The sequence below is a fragment of the Leopardus geoffroyi genome, chromosome E3 (genome assembly GCF_018350155.1).
Source record: "Leopardus geoffroyi isolate Oge1 chromosome E3, O.geoffroyi_Oge1_pat1.0, whole genome shotgun sequence".
Lineage (NCBI taxonomy): Eukaryota > Metazoa > Chordata > Mammalia > Carnivora > Felidae > Leopardus > Leopardus geoffroyi.
The window spans coordinates 38,204,204-38,228,904 of record NC_059340.1 but is presented as its reverse complement, the minus strand read 5'-3'; the positions used below and the strand labels follow the sequence as shown (position 1 = coordinate 38,228,904).

General features: G+C 49.0%; 1 protein-coding gene across 2 annotated transcripts in view; it reads left to right on the top strand.

Moving 5' to 3' along the window:
- Positions 1-23,845, top strand: part of DNAJA3 (DnaJ heat shock protein family (Hsp40) member A3) — a 29,795-nt gene extending 5,950 nt beyond the window's left edge. The window contains exons 2-12 of one of the 2 annotated variants that reach the window (XM_045460808.1): positions 341-474; positions 4,767-4,850; positions 5,581-5,775; positions 6,858-7,010; positions 10,126-10,273; positions 11,317-11,381; positions 13,330-13,458; positions 13,994-14,109; positions 15,345-15,442; positions 21,847-21,963; positions 22,619-23,845. In XM_045460808.1, coding sequence (XP_045316764.1) covers positions 341-474; positions 4,767-4,850; positions 5,581-5,775; positions 6,858-7,010; positions 10,126-10,273; positions 11,317-11,381; positions 13,330-13,458; positions 13,994-14,109; positions 15,345-15,442; positions 21,847-21,950 — 1,226 coding nt within the window. In that variant the 3' untranslated portion in view covers positions 21,951-21,963; positions 22,619-23,845. The remainder of the gene's footprint in view (positions 1-340; positions 475-4,766; positions 4,851-5,580; positions 5,776-6,857; positions 7,011-10,125; positions 10,274-11,316; positions 11,382-13,329; positions 13,459-13,993; positions 14,110-15,344; positions 15,443-21,846; positions 21,964-22,618) is intronic. The other variant, XM_045460809.1, reaches the window with a different exon arrangement.
- Positions 23,846-24,701: the final 856 nt, after the last annotated feature.

The window sequence follows — 24,701 nt, the reverse complement described above, 5'->3', positions numbered from 1 at the left end:
TGCTCAGGTAGTGTGACAGTGGGGCTAGGTCCCTTTCTAGTCATCCCCCCCGGTGTAGCCCCCATCCGGGGTGCAGACATGAGGGTATGACCTCGCTGTGTCGTGATCCAGCAGAATTAGCCCTGCCCAGTACTCTTCGTTTTATGTTCATTGTACACAGTCGCCTTGGCCATCTTTGAAGTGCAGTGAGTTTGGTCTCCAGCGGGCTTGGGGGAAAAGCTGACCCTAAGTTGTGACCTCCGTTCCTTCACAGGTGTAACCTGGCTGGGTGTTTACTCACAGCTTCCTTTTGTTGAGCACATTCCCAGAGTGATTGTCTTTCCTTTTTTTTCTTTTTTAGGAGTAAAAAGTTACCCTTTTGTTCGTACTGCATCCTTCCACACGAGCTCCCCTTTGGCCAAAGAGGATTATTACCAGATACTAGGAGTGCCCCGAAATGCCAGCCAGAAGGAGATCAAGAAAGCGTATTACCAGGTCTGTATGGAAGCCAGATTTTAGGGACAAGACCGTAGAAGGGATGCTGTCAGTTTAGTCTGCTCACCAGTGCAGCGTGTATGCCCATACGTGTAGGTGACATGTGGCTCACAGTGTAGAATGAGGTGATGGGCTTTGCTGGACTGTCCCTGAGGTGCATAGTGTCCCGCTGGTTAACACTTCAGAAAAAGAGGCAGAACCCAAAATTTTTAAAAATCTTTTTCCAAAGCTGTTTTCGTATTTAAAATTATTCTGTGCCTTGTAACTTGTATGAAAATTCACTACAAGATTCTTGATTTCTTTTAAATTTTGTTTTCCTTTGTGTGTGGGGGCGGGGGAGGGCGGCAAAAACCTTGAACCTAATATTTGTGAACTGATATTGATCAAGACCAGACCTAGCAGCCATGGCTTGGATAGCTAATCCCTTCCCTTATGTTTTTTCAAAGCGTACAATTCACTGGTTTTTAATGTATTCATAGAGGCTTTACAACCATCCCCACAATCAGTACATTTTCAACTGCTTACAAAACCCCGTACCATCAGCACTCACTCCCCAGTTTCCTCTCTCCTCTGCCTTTGCAATTACTAACCTGTTTTCTGTTGCTATGGATTTGCCTGTTCTGGGCATTTCATAGAAGTGAAGTCGTACATCGTGTGAACTTTTGTGATGGCCTCTTTCACTCTGGAAAGAAGCTTCATCAACGCTGTGGCATGTATCGGTTCTTCATTCCTTTCAGTGGTCGAGTAATATTCCATTGCGTGGATAGGCTACATTTTTATTTATCCATTTGGACATTTGGATCGTTTCCATTTTTTTTTTTCTCTCTTTTTTTTTTTTTTTTTTTTTTTGGCTGTTATGAGTAGTGCTGCTGTGAACCCCAGGTATAGGTTTTGGGTAGACTTATGTTGTAGTGGAATGAGCAAAGGCACGGGGTTAGGAAACAGAGACCCTGGCTTGGGAACAGTGAATATCATGTCTCTCCTCTTTGAACTGGAAGGTAAGGTACCTGACGTAAGGGTGGGAGAGCAGTGAAAAGATGGAGGCCGGGACCACAAGGGAACACATGAGTCCCTCTGCAAGCACTAGAAACTTAATTTTTAAAAAAAAAATTTTTTTTTTTAACGTTTATTTATTTTTGAGACAGAGAGAGAGAGAGAGAGCGTGAACAGGGGAGGGTCAGAGAGAGAGGGAGACACAGAATCTGAAACAGGCTCCAGGCTCTGAGCTGTCAGCACAGAGCCCGATGCGGGGCTTGAACCCACAAACTGCGAGATCGTGACCTGAGCTGAAGTCGGAAACTTAGCTGACTGAGCCACCCAGGCGCCCCTAGAAACTTAATTTAAGAGAGTAGGGAGCCATTCAAGTTTTTAGGTGTGTAAGTAAAAAGATGAGGTAAAACTGTGCAATTTAAAACTGGACATAGTAGTCTTTACAACGCAATTTCTGGGGTCAGGACTTGATGAAAGCTTTGTGTGTATTGCGTCATTTCATCTTCATGGCAGAGGCTTGGAGAGGTTGTGACCTACGCCCAAGGCCCCGTAAGTCACTATGTGTCACACATGAGACTAAAATACTGCAAAAAGGCCTCTCTTTTCCTTAAGCTAATCTCATGAGTACACCATTGTTTCTTGCCGTGGCTTTTGAGACCAGCCTTTGTGGCCCACCGTGATGTCCTGGCTGTTCCCTGAGACCCTGATCCGGGGCTTAGCACGCAGCCTCTGGTGTGCTCCCACGAGCTGCTGTGAGGACCAGCGTCTCCGGAAGCAGGACTGAGCTCAGAGATGCCAGTGGAGCCGTACTCTGCCTTTTCCACTGATGGCTCTTTTCATTCTGGATGGCTGGCGCTGCCTTCCTTCTGTCGGCCTGCCTTTGGGGAGTGGGTGGATGTTTCTGGCCACCTGCCACCATCCTCATTCCTCCCGGAAACCAGAGTTGCATGGCACATGACCAGTTCTTTCTTTGCAGGCTTGGTGACGCGTATTTCTTCTTTTGCTCCTGTGGAAGATCGAGAGCTGTTTGTCTGGCTCTTAGCATAAAGAAAGGACTCTCTGGGATCATGATATCCAGCCTCAGTTATTTGCTGGGCTGTTTTGTTGAAGAGGATTAAAGTCACCCATGTAACCAAAAGCAGGGGTGGTTGGGCTTATTCTGATGAAGAGCTTTCTAACAGTGAAGGCTGTCCATCATGATACAACCCACCTTGGGTAGAAGTGAGTTCCCCATCACAGAAAATAATCCCATCATGTTTCTCAGATGTGGGTAATGTCCTGACACCCCTCCTTTTTTTTTTTTTCTTAATTGTGATGGATGTTTAAAAATTGTGTTAAAATATGCTCAACCCCCTTTCAAGCCATATTAATCTCATGTGATCATGTTTGTCTAAAATCCGACTATTTCATGTTGTGGTCATTGTACCTGTTTCTCCAGCAGGGGTCTTTGGGAGTCGGCCTGGCCCGTACAGCCCTGTGATGTCTCCTTGTACTTTTCTGAATTTGAACTCCTTTGCATCCTCGTTTGGCATTATGAGCCATGACACCGTTTCATCTTGTCTTGGCTCAAATGCACTATTTACATGTGACATCTCCTTTCTTTCTTTTCACCTGAGTCATGGACGTGGTATCTCGTGTGCAAGCTCTGAGGCTCTCTGCCTCAGTGCTGTAGTTTCCGGTGGTCATCCTGGTGATTTGGGGTATACTGTTACTCAGTATCAGTGATTTTTTGGCTTGTCGTTGAAAATTTGAACTTCCTGCCAGATGCCCCCACCTCCTGACTACATCCTCTGCTCCCTTCTGTGTCCTAATAATGGCTGATGTCGCCGTGGGCCGTGCCCTGTGTTCATTTTAGAATATGTGGTGTCTCATCTCATCCCTGCCACAACCCTGTGGAGTAGGTACCGTTATCGTCATTTGACAGACGAGGAAGTTGTGCTTAATGACATTCTGTCTGGGGTCTCAGGGCTACAGACAGTGGATCCGGACTCTCTGACCCGGAGGCTCTGCACTTAACTTCCTGCACCCTAACCGCAGCCAGCTGCTGGTGGCGTGGCGTCCGAGCCACATGGCTTCTCCGGTCCGCGGTTGGATTCTGTGTGCCTCCTTCCCTCACGTGAGGGACCTGTAGTGACCCAGGCCTGGAAGGGGTCAGCAGCCGCAGCAAACAGTGAGCCAACAGTGAGCCACCTGCAAAGCACAGTACTGCTCAGAGTGCCCGGAGGGTAACCGTAGTTTTAGAGCGGCTCGCCTCAGCTGCGGACAGCCTAGTGAGATTTTACTCTTTTTTAATATTTAAACTAGTGTTTTGAAGAGGCAGTACGTTTCCTTTGTTCAGAATTAAGCAAATACAAGAGTATATTCGGTAGAAAGTCTCCCTCCTGTTCTCTTACATCCCTCCTTTTGCAACCAGTGTTACTAGCTTGCTATATGTTTTCCAAAATAACTTGTACAGCAGATACATCTACGTGTCCAGTTATTTTCTTCTCTTTTTACATAGTTGATGGTATATCAGACACACTGTTTTCCACTGTTTTCACAAAGGTGCCCAAGTTCTAAAGCATTTGCTCTTTTTGGCAGAGATTTGTTGTGGTTAAAAAATGTGTATATGTGTCAGATTTGAAGAGATGGTTTATTTTATTTTACTTTTATTTTATTTTTTAAAGACATTTTTAAAATATTTATTTATTTTGACAGGGAGCGAGCATGAGTGAATGTGGTTGGGGGGAGGGACAGAGAGAGAGGAGAGAGGATCCCAAGCACGTTCCATGCTGCCAACGCAGAGCCCGATGCAGGACTCGATCTCACAGAGCGTGAGATCATGACCTGAGCCGAAACCAAGAGTTCGTCAGACACTTAACTGACTGAGTAACCCAGTTGCTGCAAGAGATGGTTTATTTTAAAGTCTTAGGCCTTGTTTTAAGAATTGCTGTTGGTTGATGGGGCTCCTGGGTGGCTCAGTCGGTTAAGCGTCTGACTTTGGCTCAGGTCATGATCTCACAGTTCGTGAGTTCAAGCCCCACGTCAGGCTCTGTGCTGACAGCTCAGAGCCTCGAGCCTGCTTCAGATTCTGTGTCTCCCTCTCTCTCTGCCCTTCCCCACCCCACCCTTGCACTCTGTCTTTTTCTGTCTCTCAAAAAATAAATAAACAAACAAACATACATTAAAAAAAAAAATTGCTGTTGGTTGCAAAATCTCAAAACAGACCAATGCTGTAAGGGAGGTGAGATTATGACTGTTATTTGAGGTCCAGTGTTAGTAATAATCATGTGTCCATTGTAATTTATGGTTTTCTCCCTTAGCTGGCCAAGAAATACCACCCAGACACAAACAAGGATGATCCCAAAGCCAAGGAGAAGTTCTCCCAGCTGGCAGAAGCCTATGAGGTAATGCGACGTACCTGTGTGTGCAGTCACTGTCATTCAGCTGTGTGGGTACATCACATTGTGCTGCCCAGGGTGACCTGACATGTCATAAGGTCCATTGTGAAGACTGTCCCCATACCAGATTACCTCCTTGAAGAAAAGATTCCCAGGTCTCCTGCTAGATCTCACTTAATCTCAGTAGGAAACGGTCTGATAATCTGTATAAACAGAGCTCCCAGGTCATCTGATTTATAGCTGGGTCTGGGAGCTCCTGGTTGGATTAATTAATCCCACACTTATTTGTTGACCCCCCTCCTTAGGGCATCTCTGTCTAGTGGGATGGTGCGTATTGTAAAAGTAGGAGGCCGCCCGTGAGGAACTTGAAATGTAGTCAGAGGGATGAAGCGCACACTGGCGGGCTGCTGAGCCGTTCCAGAGCGACCTTCCCAGACTTAGAGGGTCTGTAGGGACTCACAATACGTAGAGTATCGTGTACCTGCTGTATGAGTGTGCACATCCCCCAGCCATCTGAGAGTACGTCACAGACGCCGTATCTCTTTATTCTTCAGTACTCGAGTGTGAATTTTCTAAGACCAAGAACATTCTTTTACGTTAACCACAGTACACTTGTCAAAAGCAGGAAATTTAATGCTGATCCAGCACCCTTACCTGTACACACGGTGTGAACTTGTGCCGTGTCCTGGGCCTCGGGAGACCTGGTGGCGCCTGACCGCCGGGCCTTTTCCGGTAGGTGCTGAGTGACGAAGTGAAGAGGAGACAGTATGACACCTACGGCTCTGCGGGCTCGGACGCTGGTGCCTCTGGACAGAGCTACTGGAAAGGGGGCCCCACTGTCGACCCCGAGGAGCTCTTTAGGAAGATCTTCGGGGAATTCTCATCCTCTTCTTTTGGGGATTTCCAGAGCGTATTCAGTCAGCCTCAGGAGGTAAGCTCCTTGTTTTAAAGAATCATTCACATTTTAGCCGCTCATTGTGAGGCAAACATTTTATGTTTCTTTTTCTCAAAAAAAAAAACAACAACAGAAAAAACACAAAAAAAACCCCAAAGCATCTTCAATGGAATGATCTGGAGGCAGCCATTTTGGTAGGAAATAATTCCCATATTTAAGAAAAACCATGTAGGTAATCCATGTAGGATTACCATGTAGGTAATCCTTTTTAGCTGTACAATTGCTTAATCAGGCAGCCTGAGGCGAAGGCTTTGAGGGTCCATGATTCGGGTGCATTTTGTCTGGAGCTTGCTGCATTATTGTAGAAGAGCTCGGTACCGGAACGGAGACACAACACCAATTCTACCCCTTGCATATTTATGTCCTAATAAGACGTTATCAGAGCTGAGAGAGGGAGCATGTTTTATGACTTAAATTATGTTTGGGGATCATTCGAGCTGTCTATAAGGACTCCGTACAAATATTATCTGTGAACAGTTTGTTGAAAAGTACATTTTCACTTAAAACAAGCATTCCCTCTTGAAAATCCTGAGATGTAGGGCAGAGTCAGTCGAGTCCCATCCATTCCTACTTGGCAGAGGACAGGTGAGTTAAAAAATAAGTAGCTGGGTGAAGAGATGAACAGGTGGGGCATGGAGGATTTTTGGTGAAATTTCACATTTAGTGAAAGTCCTTTATGATTTTGTAACGACAGACCCGTGTCATACATTTGTTCGGGCCCTTAGGAAATACACCACCAAGGGTGGACCCTGAAGTGAAAGACGAGCTTTGGGGGACTCTGATGTGTCCGTGTGGGTTCATCCTTGATAAAAAAATGGACGTCCCGGTGACAGATGCTGACCCTGGTGGGGGCTGTGCATGTGTGGGGGCAGGGGGAGATCCTGATCCCTTCCTCTCAATTTTATAAACGTGTAAAACCGTCGTAAAGAATAAAGCCCAGTTTAAAAGAAGAGGTAACGTGAATGAAAACCGCTGACCATTGCCCTCCTTTACTTTCAAAGTGGAGGATCACTTTGGTAATTAACCAAAGATGACAGGCTGCCCTCTGACTTCTTTAGTATATCATGGAGCTGACGTTTAATCAGGCTGCCAAGGGGGTCAACAAGGAGTTCACCGTGAACATCACTGACACCTGCGAGCGGTGTGACGGCAAGGGGAACGAGCCTGGCACCAAGATGCAGAACTGCCATTACTGCGGCGGCTCCGGCATGGTGAGAGTGTGGCAGACCCCCCACCCCGCCTGGGATCCCCTGCCTCTGGCCCCCCCACACCCCTTGCCGGCTCTTTTTCTACGCTCCTGTGGATAGCCTTGGAGAGTTATCTGGCAGTGCTTGGTGCTTTTGAGTGTCCGTGACTAGGTGGGACTGTTTTATCTAGATCTTTCTTTCCCCAAGAGTACTCTGTCTTAGTCAGTGATCCTGTGCTGTCTTCCCTGAAAATACACTTCCCTGAAAATTTTGGTAATTTGAAACCGTTGCTGGGGGGCGGGGGGTTTAAATTTTGCTTTAAGTGTAATCATTTTTTTCTTTTGGTAAGTTCTTATATAATACAAACATACAGAACAGTATAAAGAGCCACTCCCTTGTTCCTTACCCAGATTCACCAGTTGTTAACATTCTGTCCCATTTGCACTGTCATATCTGTTGTGTATTTTCAAGGAACAAGAATGTTCTTTTATGCAACCACAACACAGTTGTCACTATCAGGAAATTTAATGTTGCTAGAATACCATTTTCTGTACTCATTCTCATGTGTTCACTTGTCCTTACAATGTCCTTTTTTTCCTGATCCAGGATCCATGCTGGGATTTTGCATAGTGTTTGGTTGTCATATCTTTTGTCTCCTTTAATCTGGGAACGGTTTCTCCGCCTTTCTTTTTCTTTATGACCTTGACATTTTTTAGGATTACAGGCCAGCTGTTTTGTAGAATGCCCTTTATTTGGGGTTCATCTGATATTTTCTCATGACCAGATTCAGATCACACATTTTTGGTGAAACGCCACAGAGGGGTAGTGCCCTTGACAGTGGATCACGTCAGGAGTCGTGAGGTGTCAGTTTGTCCCATTAGTGATGACGTGACATTGGATCATGAGTAGTTAGTTAAGATAGTTCCCACCAGGTTTCTTCACTGTAAAGTTGTTAATTTTCCCTTTGAGATTAATGAGGGAGTTGTGGTGAGGCACATACTGACTTCTGAACTCCAGATCACCGCGTTGATTGTAGGAGACTGAAAAATGGGGTATACTGCCTCTCTGTAAGCGTTCCTGAAACCTCTGGGAGCTGAGCAGTTACCTTTTAAAGAGAGTAGTGCCCCTCTGATTACAACAGCGATTGCTGAGAAAACAAAAGAGAAACCTGACCACCCAGAGCAGCTAGTCTGGTCCCTGAGGCCACTACTGCCCTGTTCTCACTGTACCTGAGGGCCATGTGGGAAGAAAGAGGGGGGCTGGGTCCTCCCTATCTTCCCCCGGCCCCCACCACTGGTGCCCCAGGAGCAAGGAGGCAGGCAGCCCCTGTTGCTGGCGTGGTTCTGCTCATTCTGTTCCCCCCCCCCCCCCCGCCCGCCGCGTGTCCTCTCCCCCATCCTCCCTGCGTACCCCCATCCTTCAGGGGCCTCTTAGCCCCCAGCCCCTCCCACAGCTGGCGGGGCCTTGTGGTCTGTGGCCACTACCCCCAGCTCCTCACTGGGTAGAAAGTGGTTACTTTTTTTGTTTAACCTAACTTCTTTGCTCTGTTTGTTTGTTCATTTTGTTTTGTTTTTTTTAGAAAGCAGGAAAGGGGGAGAGAGGGCGGGAGAGTGCGTGCACGAGTGGGCAGATGGACAGAGGGAGAGAGAGAATCCCAAGCAGGCTCCATAATCAGCACAGAGCCCAACAAGGGCTCCATAGGACGACCCTGGGATCATGACCTGAGCCAAAATCAAGTCAGATATTCACTTGACTGAGCCACCTAGGCGTCCCCCTGCCTGTTTTGTAAATTATCGAAAAGTACTTGTTCTGACACAACAGTCGGAGGAATACATAAAGAAAATGTCAGTAATCGCCCCTTGCTTGGACTCCCAAGTTCATAACTTGAGGTGTTCTTTCCACAACTCAGTCTCTGTCTCCATACAAAAAAAATTTCTTTTTAAAGCAAAAACTTTCTTTTTTTTTTTTTTTAATTTTTTTTTTTTTTTTTCAACGTTTATTTATTTTTGGGACAGAGAGAGACAGAGCATGAACGGGGGAGGGGCAGAGAGAGAGGGAGACACAGAATCGGAAACAGGCTCCAGGCTCCGAGCCATCAGCCCAGAGCCCGACGCGGGGCTCGAACTCACGGACCGCGAGATCGTGACCTGGCCGAAGTCGGACGCTTAACCGACTGCGCCACCCAGGCGCCCCATAAAGCAAAAACTTTCTAATGAGAGTGTATTACACATACTCGTTGTTGTGCAACTTGCTTTGGTCTTTGATGGATCGTGCTCATTCCTCCAGGCTGATGCATGCAGATCTCATTTTCCAACTTAATACTTAGGTTTCAGTGCTACAGGAAAACCCTCTACACATATGGCCTTCCATCTGATGCCTCTACTTTCTGTGACACAGACCTCCAAAGGTGGAATCGCTGGGACAAATAATCCTTACATTTAAAATGTCTCTAGTTTAAAATTTATCATGTTTAAAAATGTACGCGTTTATATTTGCACACGGTACAGAATTCTGAAGGAAAAACGAAAGTACAGTGAAAAGTTAAGTGTTCCTCCCCAAGCCCCACCCCCTAATTGTTCCAGGCATCCTCCTTAGAGGCACAGCTCTAGTGACCTTCTTGTGTATCCTGCTTTAGACGGACACGCACATTTCAAGCCATCTGTATGGAGGTTCCAGTAACCCAAGGTAGCACTCTGTACATGGTGCTGCAGCGTTTGCTTCGGTTTTTACAACTCTGATCTCAGAAAGCATTTCTCACCCATGTGCAGTGTTCTGTTAACGTGGTTACACCATGATTTTTCAGGCAGCTCACTCCTGGTGGCCACCCAGGCTGCAAGGGACGTACACTGTTGCACGAGTGTGGTCTGTAGGGCACAGCCCCACAGATGCACACACAGTTCTCATAGCTGCCAGAGTGTTTTCCACAAGTCTGTGACTGCATCATCTTGCATGACGTCTGCATCCTTTGGGAGAAAGGTCTGGGTCCCTGTGTTCTTAGGCAGTATGTTTTAGTGCGTGTTCACACAGAACACGAGTCTTTGATGAAACATTTCTCTGCCGTGCATTGTGTTCCCAGAGGCTTGGCCATTAGAGTTTACCTGTGTACTTAAGGGTTCCGTCTTTTTCGTCTCTTTATCAGGAAACCATAAATACAGGCCCCTTTGTGATGCGCTCCACGTGTCGGAGGTGTGGTGGCCGAGGCTCCATCATCACGACTCCCTGCGTCATATGCAGAGGAGCCGGACAGGCCAAGCAGAAGAAGAAAGTGGTGATCCCCGTGCCTGCCGGTGGGTCCTGGGCTCCTCCACGTACCGGGGCTGGGACAGCTGGGGCCTTTGTTTCCCTGTGATTGGGCTGTTGTAAAAGCTGTGGTGAAGGATCTGGAGCCCCGGATTGGAGGGGGAACTGGAATCTCCTTGCGTTTTCCTCTCTGCACTAGTTGTCCTTAAAATCTACCCTTGCATGCCGCGTGGGCAGAAGGTACCTGACACGCCCGCTCTACTCCCCTGGGGAGCTCCTCCACCTTCGTTCAACGAGGCCAGCATTGTCACTGTGGCCAGCCCTGTCTGCACCACTACCCCTTCCTCCTAGCCCCCAGGGGCCGCCTGTGACTGCTCTCGCCAGCTGGGTCTTGTTCCCAGGATGGACTTTCTGCAGGGCAGTCTGATCGTGTCACTTGTCCTGAAGCCTGTGCAGTGACTCCTGGGGTGAGAAATGCTACTTGTCTCAGCCCCTTCTGGCCTCTACAGCCTCTCCTCTTGTTGCCTGCCCTGCGGCCTTCCTGATGTTCATGCCAGCTCTTCGAACGGGCCATAATGCCTCTAGACAGAGCCTTGCCATATGTCACTCCCTGTGTCTGAAGCTCACTTTCCACCTTCTTTTCTCAGCGGGTTAACTCTTCTCCCAGAGCTGCTAGCTTGAGTGTTGCCTCCCTAGAGCAGCTTCTAGAACTCTCCCTGTTCCTTAGATGTCCTTTGTCCTTGCTTCTACGAACACATTTCTGTTTGTAACGATGCACTTGTTAGTGTTGTTTGGGCGATAGCTGTCTCCCCTACTAAATTCTAAGCTCACCGACATGCTGCACGGACCTGGTAGGAGCAGGTGTCCAGGGAACTTGTATAAACGAATAGAAGGCGCTCTTGTTTGGGTATCACTTGCTGTATTTGCTCCTTTGAGAAGTTACACCCATTGGATGTACTGTGGATAGTTGTGTTGTTCTTCGTTAATAGGAACCGGTAAGGAAGTCAGTGGTTTGTAAATGGATTTAGGGCGGGAAACTCCGTGGGAGGTCCCCAAATAAATGTTCCCTTTTGAACTTTTGTTCTTACAGGAGTCGAAGATGGCCAGACGGTGCGGATGCCTGTCGGAAAAAGAGAGATTTTCATCACATTCAGGGTGGGTGCTCTGCTCGCATAGCTTCTTGGGCCCTTGCCCTTTTGCAGGGAGGTGGGCGCTCATGGGGGCGTGTCTAAGGGAAACAGTGGCCACCTCGGTGGGGTTATGAAACATGTATCGCGTCAAGGCTTTGTGCTACGTTTGGACAGAGTTTCTTCAAGATTTTTATAAGTTGGAAAACATAGGACACATAAAAATATAGAATGCATCTCTTTGTGATTTTTTTAAAAAAATTGACTTATTTTGAGAGAGACAGAGACCACACAAGTGGGAGAGGGGCAGAGAGACAGGGAGAGAGAATCCCAAGCAGGCTTTGCACTGCCAGCACAGGGCGCCTGATGCGGGGCTTGATCCCACGAAGCCATGAGATCATGACCTGAGCCAAAACCAAGAGTTGGATGCTCAACTGACTGAGCCACCCAGACCCCCCTCCTTGTGATTTTAAATTTATGTATCAAATTGTTCGTGGGGGTGGTAAGGGCCAAAGGTGCAGTTTTACCTACTGTGTGCAGAGACAGACCTGGTTTCTGAGACAGGAGATGGTAAAGGAGATACAGTTCTTGTCCCCACATTTCTGCCGGGTGCCCCAGGAAAGCCATGTGAGCGCAGCAGGGGAAGGCACAGGCTGTGTGCAAGACACCCTCACTCATAATAGCAAGACACTGACGACAGTCTGCTGCCCTCGGATAAGAGAGTGAATGAGAGAACCGTGCTGTGGCCAGAGTGCCTCAGAGCAGCCACGGGAAGAAACCAGAGCCATACGTTCAGCACAACTGAGACTTCTTAGTTACTTTGAAGGAAAGAAAGCAGATTGCGAGTGGATGCAGGGAGGGAGACTGTCTATAAACACTTTTAAAGCACGTGAGAGGGTGCTACATATTATTTTGGGGACACGTACGTATGTGGGAATGAGAACTGCTACATTCAGCATGGGGCCACTCTGGAGGGGGGAGGAGCCAGGGGCTTCACTGCATCGCGATGTTTTATTACCTCCACTGGGTTGTGGGCGTTCTGCGTGTGTGATGTAATTTACTTTGCCTGTTCAAAAATTTTTTTCTTAGTGTTTTATTTATTTTTGAGAGAGAGACAGAATACCAGTGGGGGAGGGGCAGAGAGAGGATGTGTCCATCGTGAGACACAGAATCCCAGGCAGGCTCCAGGCTCTGAGCTGTCAACACAGAGCCCGACACGGGTCTCGAACCCACGAACTGCAAGATTGTGACCTGAGCTAAAGTCTGACGCTTAACCTACTGAGCCATCTAGGCGCCCCTACTTTTCCTGTTCATGCGTGTGTGAAATATTTTGTAATTTAAAACACAGATAAAAATACTGTAAAGCGTGAAGTGCTAGACGAGGAATCAAAGACAAAGGCAGCCAGCTGTCAGCCAGGCTCTCCAGTTGGCTTGGTGGGGGTTTCAGACCCTGCTCCCACCTGATAATAGACAAGAACAGAGAGAGGGGAAATCATTGCAAGGCAAGAAGTGTCTTTGAGGCCCCAAAAGTAGTGCTTGTGCATCAGAATCATTCCACTGCTGCCTGTCTGTCTTGAAGGTGGTTTGTACCAGATGACTGTTTGGAAAATAAACTGTGCCTTCGTAGATGTACTAATCTCTGTTTCCTTATACCTGCCAGTGGAGTAAGCTTTTTTTTTTTTTTAATGTTTAATAAGCCAGTTTTACTTTTTTTAATTTGCCCATTGGGACGGCTCGATCTGAGACCGACACTCTTGTGTCGCTATGTAGAAATGAATCTGATCTGTAACTCCCGGAGCCTGGGGTCATGTTCTGCTTTGGCGAAAGTACATCCTCTCCCTTGATACTGTGCTCTTCAGCAAAGAAGCAGCGTATCGCATGCCGGACCCTGTGCCCAGGCTCCTGAGATGAGCTGTTGTCCAGTCTCGAGAAGGACTTCTGCACGCATAACCACATCTCTCCTGCTTGGACCGTAGGTGCAGAAAAGCCCCGTGTTCCGGAGGGACGGTGCAGACATCCACTCCGACCTCTTTATTTCCATAGCTCAGGCTCTTCTTGGGGGGACAGCCAGAGCGCAAGGCCTGTACGAGACAATTAACGTGACGGTAAGAGGCCGAGAACGTGTTTGCCCCTCTTGTCCTTCGTTGTTTTTTTTTTTTTTTTTCCCTCTGTGAACCGGCTGAGAAGTGGCTGGAACCTGTGGCCGAGCAGCCTGTTGGAGACTCAGTGATGGGGTCTGGGGGAAGTAGAGGAATGTTAGGCCATTCCTTGGGTGTGAATCACAGACTGTAGACCCTGATGAAGGAATCACCAATGAAGGCAGGTCCTGGGTCACATCCACGCCTCTGCTGGCACCAGGGAGCAGCCCCAGCACTGTGCCCCTGTGTTGGCTTTGCCGCCTCCCAGGTCACACTCTCTGTGCTCCCTCACTCCTGCTGTGGGCTCAGCTTCCCGAACTGCCTGCCCCCACGCACTTGTTTTGGGCTCTGCTCCAGGTGGACCCCGGTTTAGCCAGCTTCCATGTGGATGTCTGGAAACCTGAATGGGAGTTCTTTCCAAGGAGTGAGTCTTAGTGTAGTGAAATGTTTCCATTTGAGCAACTGTAGACCAAGGAAAACCACAGATTTCTTTCCTTTATAGATTCCCCCTGGGATTCAGACAGACCAGAAGATTCGGATGAGTGGGAAAGGTATCCCCCGGATTAACAGCTACGGCTATGGAGATCACTACATTCACATCAAGATAAGAGTTCCAAAGTGCGTGCCCACGTAACCATGGTGAGGTCCGCCCAATCTCTGCATTTTCCCCACCCAGCAGGACCCGGTCTTGAGGGCTTTTTACCTGCCAGGCCTTATGCCGAGCCAGACCGCCCGGCCCGTTGTGGGTCCGCTGCCGTAAGCACTGAGGCTTGTGCCAGTTATTTCTACCTTACAGTCAGACGTGTCCTGCCCAGGTTCTTCATCTGCAAAGTGGGCATAATAAGGCCACCCTCATTAGTTGCTGGAAAATTGAATAATACATAAGGAACACTTAGCCATAGCTGCTGTTGTTGATTTTATCATTACTGCTCTCAGGGCACTGGGGGGTCTCGTGGGAGACACGAATCTGTAACTGGATCATAGCACATGACGTCTCCGTTCTTTGGGAGAAAGGTTTGAGTCGAGTGCTGTGGCATCCAGGATAGGCATGGCTTACCCTGTTGGGGACAGTGAGCGAAATTTCTGGCACTACTTTTTTTTTAATTAAAAGTTTTATTTTGAGAGAGAGAGAGAGAGTGAGCAGGGGAGTGGCAGAGAGAAGGGGACAGAGGATCTGAAGTGGGCTCGCGCAGACAGCAGAGAGCCCAACGTGGGGCTCGAACCCATGAACCATGAGATTATGACCTTAACGGAAGTCAGACACTTAATCTACTGAACCACCTAGGTGCCCCCTGGAGCTCCTTTTAATTAGTTAACTTTCTACATACGACACTTATAAGAGCTCCTCCCCCCTCAACTTAAGGTATTTTAGGAGATTTTTGTTTTTGTTTTTGTTTTTTAATCACGGTGCTTGGGTAGCTCAGTCGGTTAACCATCCAACTCTTGATTTTGACTCACGTCATGATCTCACAGTTCATGAGATCGAGGTCCTCGTCGGGGCTCTCTCTTTCCCTTTCTCTCTGTCCTTTTGTACATGCATGCACATGTGTGCTTTCTCTCAAACTAAATAAACAAAGAATTAAACATTTTTATCAAAGTATAATCGACTTACAGTATTAGTTTCAGGTGTACAACATAAAGATTCAACAGTTTGATATGTTATGCAGTGCTCACCATAATCAGTGTAATTCAGGTTTTCTTTATTGAAGCTTTGAGGGGGTGGCTCTTAGGTTCGGGGTGTGTGCCTCTGCCTTATTGTGTCCCCACATTTTCCACATGCTTACGTGGAAACCGGCCCAGCCCATCATTTAAAGGGCTGCCCAGAGGAAACACTCAATTTGTTTGCTCCACAGGAGACTCACAAGCCGGCAGCAGAGCCTGATCCTGAGCTACGCCGAGGACGAGACCGACGTGGAGGGGACGGTGAATGGTGTCACCAATACAAGCACGGGTAAGGTGGCAACACGTGGAAGGCCTCTCAGTCCTTGGAGGGTGCATGGTTCAGAAACACATTGGGGTCTGCCCTTGCGGGGAGCATGACAGAAGGGTGCTGGGAGCCAGGAACAGCCTCCTGCCGGCCACTCTAACTTGCCCCGTGTGTGCAGAGGTCAGAGAGTGTCAGCTCGCCTCCTGCCGGAGGGCAGCTGTGTGTCTGCGAGAGCTGTTCTGAGTTCTATCCGTGGTTCTGCCGCTCGCCCTGTGACCTTGGGCACATCCCCACATGAGATTCCTTGTAACAGCTTAAGGAGGAGACAGATTGGAAGGCTTTATGCAATCCTGACCCAGAACGCCTCCCCAAGATTTCAGAGTGTCTTGTAAGTGACAGCTACCAAAGCCGTAAAAAAGCCAGTCTACTGAGCGCAAACCTGCCTGTGCACAGCAAGTCTAACTTTGAGTTCGTCCGGTAGTGAACAAATGCTGCGTTTACCCTGAGCTTGGATGTCAGGCTGTATCTATAGAGTGTTTTTAAATACTAGCTATTTGATACCAAAATGCTGGCAGGCACAGGCTGTGGTGATGGCCGCCTCTGCTGCAGCGCCTCTTCCCGTGGGAGGTGGGGGCCCTGCGGAGGAGATGCTGGTCCTCCGCTGGTGGGGACTCGGCCCGGGATGGGGCGAGCTGTGTGGTGAACTGGCCTCAGCTGCACAGGTGTTCCCCCCCTTATATCATTCTGCTTGTGTGGGTCCTGGATGCCCCTCCCTTGTCCTCAGAGCCTGAACGGCACTAGGGAGTGTGTGGTCACTCGGGGCAGGCGGTGGATGTCCCCCGTGTCCTCAGAGCCTGAACGGCACTAGAGAGTGTGGGGTCCTTCAGAGCAGGTGATCGCAGCCAGGGGTGGGTTTCCAGGGAGGGAGGGCTGGTCTTGGAGCCTAGGGCTGGAGGTCCCAGCAGCAACTGCCTTTGTATGGACTTGCTGGGCTTCTGTGGAGTCCAGGGGGCCAAGTCGTCTGTGACAAAGCAGCCACCACAAAGCCTGTCGGGAGCCTGACCAAACATGGAAAGGTTTGGTACCTGGATTTCTTACACTCTTGTTACAGCCCTTGTACTGAAAAGTGGAAATAGCCATTCCACGTAATTGTAGTTGTGCTTCCTGAATTGCAAATGTTCCCAGTCACCTGGCAGGGGAGATTTTCCTCCTCTCCCAACCACGGGAGAACTTGAGGTCGGCCCTGTGAGTCGTGACGCGGGCCTTGTTCACTAGATTAGAACATTGGTGTTTTTGTTAAACTCTTTTCTGGTAGTTTAACTTGAGAGTTGATCATACAGTCAGCTTATGAGTATCCTTTGAACCCTCGTGACTTCTGTGGTTCCTTGTCCTCATAGCTAGTTCCCCGCCCTCTTTCAGCCTGGATTTATTGGGAACCTCTGGTGTGCCAGACACTTTGTCACTTCTTCCTTTTAAATTTTTATTGACATAATTTTGTTGAGCATAGTTTAACTTTGATGCATGAATTGAGCGCATTTCTGAAAAGTTGTTGTAAAGTGACGTAGTACGCCAAATTATTTTTTCCCTACTCACTTTCATTGTCATTTCAGAGCTGTGTTCTCGTGGGAAATTTGGCTCCCAGACGTAATTTTTTTTTTTAATGTTTATTTATGAGAGAGAGAGAGAGGCCGAGTGTAGGTGGGGGAGGAGCAGAGAGAGGAGGAGACACAGAATCTGAAGCAGGCTCTAGGCTCTAAGCTGTCAGCACAGAGCCCAGCTCACAAACTGCAAGATCTCGAACTCACAAACTGCAAGATCATGACCTGAGCCGAAGTCAGATGCTTAACCCACTGAGCCACCCAGGGGCCCTGGACATAATTTTTTAAATAGCATTTAAGAATCTTAGAATTGGCTTCAAAGAATGCTGCCCAGACATGGTTAAATTTCATTATACTGTGAAGACAGTTATTTTTGCAATCTGCGTGGGAAAATACAACAGTACTTATAATTCTCATTTCCTGACAACCTCACTAACAGTGGGTGATATTTATTTAAGTAGAGTCTGAATCTCTTATTTCAAGCATTTAACAAAACTTAAACTGAAGTTATGTTAGAAACAGTTACGTTCAGGGGCGCCTGGGTGGCTCAGTCGGTTAAGCGGCCGACTTTGGCTCAGGTCATGATCTCGCGGTCATGAGTTCAAGCCCCGCGTCAGGCTCTGTGCTGACAGCTCGGAGCCTGGAGCCTGTTTCACATTCTGTGTCTCCCTCTCTCTCTGACCCTCCCCCGTTCATGCTCTGTCTCTCTCTGTCTCAAAAATAAATAAACGTTAAAAAATTTTTTTTTTAATAAAAAAAAAGAAACAGTTATGTTCAGGTATCATTGCTTCGTGGAATAAAGTGTTACTCAGATCACTTTTTTTTTTTTTCTTTTTGAGACAGAGACAGACCATGAGCAGGGGAAGGGCAGACAGAGAGGGAGACACAGAATCTGAAGCAGGCTCCAGGCTCTGAGCTGTCAGCACAGAGCCCGATATGGGGCTCGAACTCACGGACCATGAGATCATGACCTGAGCCGAAGTCGGACGCTCACCGACTGAGCCACCCAGGAGCCCCTCAGATCACTTTTTTAGTAGCCTCCAAATACACGTGAGTCAGGGAGCCCTCAGAACCTGACAGGAGCTGTCAGGTACAAACTGATTTCTGGGCGTCTATACTTTCATTAGGGAAAAGGGCACCTGAAGGGCATTTGGAGTAGATATAATTACATAGGAAACCGACCCAAAAGGGTTGGGGGATTTAATATCCCTTGCTTATTTTTGGTCCCTAGTACAGCTGGTGAAAGCCTTAACAGCTGACCCTTGCTTCTTCCCCATTCTGTGAATCAGAAAGTCCAGAAAGACACTGTGCACTCAGGGACTTTCAGTACTCAGGGCTGAGCATAGAAGACACAGGGAGTCGGCAAAGTCTATTATTGCGAGACTGAGTTAGAGACAGTGTGGCTCAGGGTTTGTGCTTCTGGGTCCTCGTTAACTCTTGGTGACAGTACACATACATTTACCTGGAGATGTAGAAAGCAGTTCCAGAGCTCACTATCTGGGAATCCCACCTGCCGTTTCTCCTCTCCGACAGAGTTGGCCCCGTTGACCTTCACACAGGGTGCTGGCAGGAGGAAGATGAAGGAAAAGACAAAATTTTAGTAGAACGAGAGGTACTTTGCTGGCTCCGCCTGTGTGTGTAGTCGGCTCAGGGAGTCAGGCTGTGTGTATAGACTCGCACCTCCACCTGCAGGGCGGCCCCGGTCCCCAGAAGTCAGGTCCTGGAGTCCTCTCGGTCTCTGTTTCTTCAAACACATGTTCCTTTAGCATTTGTTACGTGCTAAGAGATGACACACAGAGAGACAGAGTCCGTGCCGTCATCCAGCTTATAGATAAAGGGAGAAGACAGCAAGCATTGAGCCCCAGATACGTGCTGAACCCTTCTCTTAAGAGAAACTTGTGCCAATGGAAAAAACATTTTGGCCCAAAAAGGTGGCCCATATTCCTGGGACGATTGTTACTCTTGCCCTGGGATCACAGTATAAACAGCTATCAGGCAGCTCTAACTTGGAATCCCTGCCTAATAAGTTGGCGTGTTTCTTCTTTGAATCCCCCAACACTTTCCATGGCGCCTGGCACAGGGCTGGTTCACAGGAAATGTTGATTGAGTTTATTTGAATTCGTTTTTCTCATGTCGCTGGGAGATACTCTGAGAGATGGGAGTACAAGCTCTTCCCCAGGAGAGAAGAGACCTGTGGCCTCAGGCCGGACCTCTGTGTTGGCTGAGCAGCCCCTCTGGGTGTGGTCACCTTCTGAAATGGTCATGTAGTGCCCATTCAGCTGGAGTGGGCATTTCCTCTTTATTCTAAAGGCACAAGTGACATGCTGGCTGTATTTAAAGAAGCTTTAGAAGCACAGTGCCTTTGTTTGTATCCTGTCCTGAGACCAGAAGGCATCTGAGTGTCCGCGACATCCGTAAGGACACATCCCTCCTCCTGTCCTAGGTTAGAAAAACAGTGTGTATATAGACTTTGTCATCTATGTGTGTAATTTATTCCTGACATTTGGTTCAGAATTTTAAATTTAGTGCTTATAGCCTTTGATGTCCCTGCCAGTAAACCTTACTCCTGAAGGAGTCCTTTTATCCAAATTTAAAATAGAGATAAAACCTGAGTTCCTGGTGGTAGGGGGTGATCTGGCATGTTTGCGTTTTGTTGTTTTATTTTTGTTGTTGTGAATCATTAACCTGTTAACTGGTTGCATATTCTTGGGCCTTTGGCCACTGTGGCTCACATACCTGTAGCCATGGGGGCATCACCATTTCCCACCTTCTGGATGATGAGGACAGCAGAGTTGCGGGGAGGAGGGTGACGGCAGTCTGAGTTTCTGTGCCCTGTTGTGACTCGTAGTTAACAGCTTGGCAACGGACGAGGCAAGGCCCCACTCTGCCCTTATCATCTGTAAAGGCTTGGGCTAATTACTTCAGCTCTCCAGGCCTCAGCTTTACCATCTGTAAGTTGGAAATGATAGCAACATGTATTTCATAGGGTTCTTAACGTGATTAAATGAGATCACGTAGGTAAAGCATTTGACACAGTACGTGGCACACATTAAAAGCTCCGTCAGCTATAACTCATAGTGACGCATGCGCACGCACAAAGGTCTGCCATTCCCAGAGCAAGGGCACGATAAAATCAGTCCGTACTCTCCTCTCCTGTGTCCAGGGAGGCCCAGGAGTGATGGGAAATTTCTGGTTTGCGGGTTGCTTTGTGTGAGGAGGCTCTTTGTTACCTAAGCCATCACGTCAGAACGGGGGATGTGAGGGACTAAGGGAAGGCACACATGGCCTTGCAACCTGTGGCGGTGGGCACCTCTCACGGGGATCTGCTCTGGTGACTCTGCAGTGCCCGGGGTCCTCTGCTGGGGAACCCTGGGAGTCGGGGATCATTCAGCCACCTTGACTTTGGTGATAGCTCACACGTTGGTTAGCACATCCTTGTTTGGGGCTATTGCTCTCTCTGAAGACGTTTCTGAGCTCTGAGAGCATGCCAGGTCCACGAGACTGCCCAGGGTGCTGTACGCAGGGGCAACTCCACCCACCCCTGCTTGGAGCCTGGTGCCCAGAGCTTTGGGCCTCTTACTGATGAAGGCATCTTTTTTCTTTTTTTAATTAAAAAAAAAAATGTTTATTTATTTTTGAGAGAGAGTGCGAGGGGGAGAGGAGCAGAGAGAGAGGGAGACATACAATCCCAAGCAGGTTCTAGGCTCTGAGCTGTCAGCACAGAGCCCGATGTGGGGCTTGAATCCACAAACCGTGAGGTCATGACTTGAGCTGAAGTTGGACGCTTAATGACTGAGCCACCCAGGCGCCCCTCACTAATGATGGAATTTTAGACTGAGATCTTGGGAACCATGATCCTTTTTTACTGCGCTATGCACTGTACTTGGCATATACAACCTAGCATGTTAGAAACGTGCCCTGTGCTGAGTACAGGAGCTCATGGCAGAAGCTTGTCCTGCCTGCCTAGTGGTTGGCAGATCTTGAAAAGGACAGATTTATGCAGCAGAGTTGATCTCCATAATCTCAGCTTGGGCCCTGAAAAAATGGCCAAGTAGCTTCCCTGTTTCTAGGGCATGTAGGGTCACATGCCCTTGATGGGGAGTTTGCCCAGGGACGCATAGGGTGCCCAACTGCTGTTGTTACAGGGAAGAAGTGCACGTGTCGTGGGATTCCACAAGGCAGCGAGTCCCTTCCCTGGGTGTCCCAGACCCCAGGTGCACACGTACGGAGCATGGAAGCTGGTCATTTGGTCTTGGTACATGTTCTTCACCTGCTTGGAGTCAGTGACTTGGTTGTTAGGAGCTTGGGCTCTGGCCCTCGCTGCTTGTGTTTGAACTCCATTCTCCCCACCACCTACCGGCTCTGAGACGTTGGGCAAACTAATATAACTCTCTCTGTGCTTTTGTGGTTTCTGTTGTTGTTTTGTTTTTTAATGTGTGAAATTTGCGTGTAAAGGATTGAGTGAGCTACTGTGGGATCTGCGTGGCCTGACCTGGAAGGCATGTGGCACTTGGCAGTTGTTACAGTTGTTCAGGTGGAGTTAGCTGGTCACTGTCCTTCTCTCTGTCTTGTTTCCCTGTTGTGGGTCAGTGACTCGAGGAGCAGTTGGGATACACTAAATAAAGCACTGAGCGGCCCTTCTGCTTCAGTCATCTAACAGGCGAGGCCACGTTGGCTGACCTGGGAGCCACCCCCTCCCCTCTCGGGGTGGTGCTTGTTGGCTTCTTGAGTGGCAAGCCCCTGGGTGGCCAGTGTGGGTAGGCGGGGCCAGGGATGGGACTCCTGGAGGTGGCTCCCTTGACCCCAGTTCTTTCTGCTGTTTGTGCCCAGGTGGCAGGACCATGGATAGCTCCGCAGGAGGCAAGGCTAGGCCTGAGGCTGGGGAGGACAAGGAGGGATTCCTTTCCAAACTTAAGAAAATGTTTACCTCCTGATATCCCAGCCGAGGTAGGAAAACCCCGAGGTTTCTTCCCCCTTTGTTTCCCTCTGTGAACTAACCCTGTTTTCCTTCACCTTAACCAATATCATAACCCCGTCTCCCTGCTCCCAGGCTTGGAAGCGTTGCCAGTGTAAGTGTGGCATATCTGGCTCCACTCAGAGCCAGGCCTCCCGGTCCATGGAGAGGCCTGCATCAGGGCAGGGTGGTGGCGTTGGCCGGCGGTGCTGGGTGGAACCAGACTGCAGCGGCCGGCCTTCTGCCATGTCCACTTCTGCAGAGGTTGCACGGAGGGCTGCCTCACAGTCCTCCTTCCACCAGCTTCCAGGGGGACCACATACCACACTGGTGGGAACCAGGCTGCCCACAGTCACAGAGGGCGAGTCACAGCAGAGCCAGGCCTAGAACTCAGACCCCCCTCCCCCCCCCAACCTCCTGTGGAGTCATGTTCCCTGCCTGGGAGCCGCAGGGCCGTGTAAACCTCAGGGGGCTGCCACAAGTCGTGCTCGCTCACTGTGGTGTCTCGGGACTCACTCTTCTCTTGTTCTGGTCCCTGGTGCCTGGGACTCCTCGTGCAGCTCCTTCCCAGGGATGACAGAAGCTCACCCGCAGGGCGTCTTCTTCCTGCAGTGCTGGTGAACTGTGACCATTTGTGTCTTGGCTCAGGAAAACGGTCCACTGGGAACTAGGCCGGGAGCAGCAGCCCCTCCGTGTGGCCAGGGCCCTGGAAGGATTCCGGAACAGCAACACTGCGCCCTTGCCTGCAGAGGCCCTGGACCACCTTGGCGACAGCAAAACCATGTGACAACACACCTCTCCACGGACTAGTCACAGGGGACAGCCCCTGGGCAGTAGGGCGTGGCGCCCATAAGGGATGGTGGAAGTTTCCCGTCCATGGGTAGGTAACTTGGCCTCTTCTAGCTCAGGCAGAGTAAAACAACTGGACATTTCTTGCAGAGCTAAAACTCTAATCTGGAATCAAAAGTGGTGGAGATATTAGTTAAAGAATTAAAGGCCATGCTTACAGCTTAAAAATGAAGCCTTAAGCTGCACTGAGTCATGAAGTGATTAATTTCCCTCTCAGCAAACCTCCGGGAGCTTCTGGAATGAGTCTTTTCTGCCAGATTGTCTTTTTGAGGAACCTGGAGCTTGCACGCCCCACAGTGTCCTCCACCCCTCAGCCAGGACACCCTGTGCTCTTGTCGGAGTTTATGTCCCAAAGATCCCAAACAGCTGGAACGTAGGCGCCTTGGGGCCTGGGGACGCACGTACAGAGGGGGGGTCCCCAAAGATGTCATTCCTGACCATATGGGCCGAGATCTTTATCAGGACGGATAGTCCTTCCTTCCACCCTGTGTGGGGTGGTTTCTTGTCCCTGACTGTTGAGTTCTGTTGTCCTGGGGCAGGCGTTAAGGGGGACTCTTGCCCTTCTGCTCAACCCCAGCTGGTCACATTTACAGCCCAGGGCCGACTAACAGCCTGTCACCCCAGAGGCCTGCCCCTCTGCCTGCCAGTGGCTTGGTTCTCACCACTCACATTGCTGACATCGGTTTTTAGAAGTGTGTGTAAACTACTCAGTGCTGAGAACTGCTGTCGTCTCTATAAATGTTTGTTCAGAAAAGGAAAGCACAGTCTGAGAGGTTGAAGGTTTCACCGTCCAGCCAGAGCAAAACACACTGTCCCCAGTCTCAGCTTGTAGGGTGTGCGGGCTCCACATGCTTCCAGATCCTCCCACTGGTAAGACAGGCTAATGGAGAAGGCTTACAAATAGTTTCCTTTTTGTTTTCCTTCATAATTTACAAAATAAAGCATCCATTACTGTGATCTAAGAATGTAAAATGATTCTGTATCCATGTAAATAAGATTACTGCAAAAAGTTATTTAAAGCCTAAATTGTGGTCATATTCTTCTTTGAAAGAGTTCAAACTGCTTTTCACAGGGGGCTCAGCAGTGGGGTTGCTGATGTTCGTCTACACATGGGGGCCATCCCGCGTCACCTCTGGCCTTCCTGGGGCCGCCCCCATCCACTGAGTCACTCCAGCCCAAGAGCACACGCGCCATGATGGCCACATGGTGCTCTGACAAATGCTGACCCTCCAAGATCCCAGTGCGGGGGGTGCTTTCCATGAGACTATGCTTATTTGATTGAATGTTCTGGAATTCTCGGCGTGTAACTTTCTTTGGGGGCCACAAGAAGATGTGCAGTGTTGGCCTACTTGGGGCCCTGCATGTCACTGTCTTCCTCACTAGATTTTTTTTTTTTCTCCTCCATTATTTTCAGAGGAATGTTGTTGTTTTTTTTTTTTGCATTGAAGTTTTTGCTGATTGTAGTTTAACTGGTTTGGGCTCCCAGCAGAGGCTGTCCCACAGAAGCCCTGGTGGCTGCACAGCTGCAGTGACCCTGAGCACATAGCTCAGACCCATCCCAGGGTTCCAGGCTGTGCACATGAGGTGTGAGAGCACTTGCTGGGCCAGGTGAAAACGTTGGGGAAGACCTTGTGGGCACAAAGAGGCTGCGTGGTGACTTCGTGCCAGCATCAGATGCTTCTCCCTTCACCAGAATGGGCCCGGCACGGTCCTAGATCCCAGCTCCAGCGGTGGGACCTGGGCAGTGCCTCATGACAGCTTAAGTTTTCTTCCTGGAGAAGTCCAGCCAAATCCCATTCATGTCCTGTGTTTTGAAAGCACAAGTCTGGAGGGAGACTTTTTTGAAAGAGAAAGGTGGTTTTCTTGCTGGCCAGACACCATC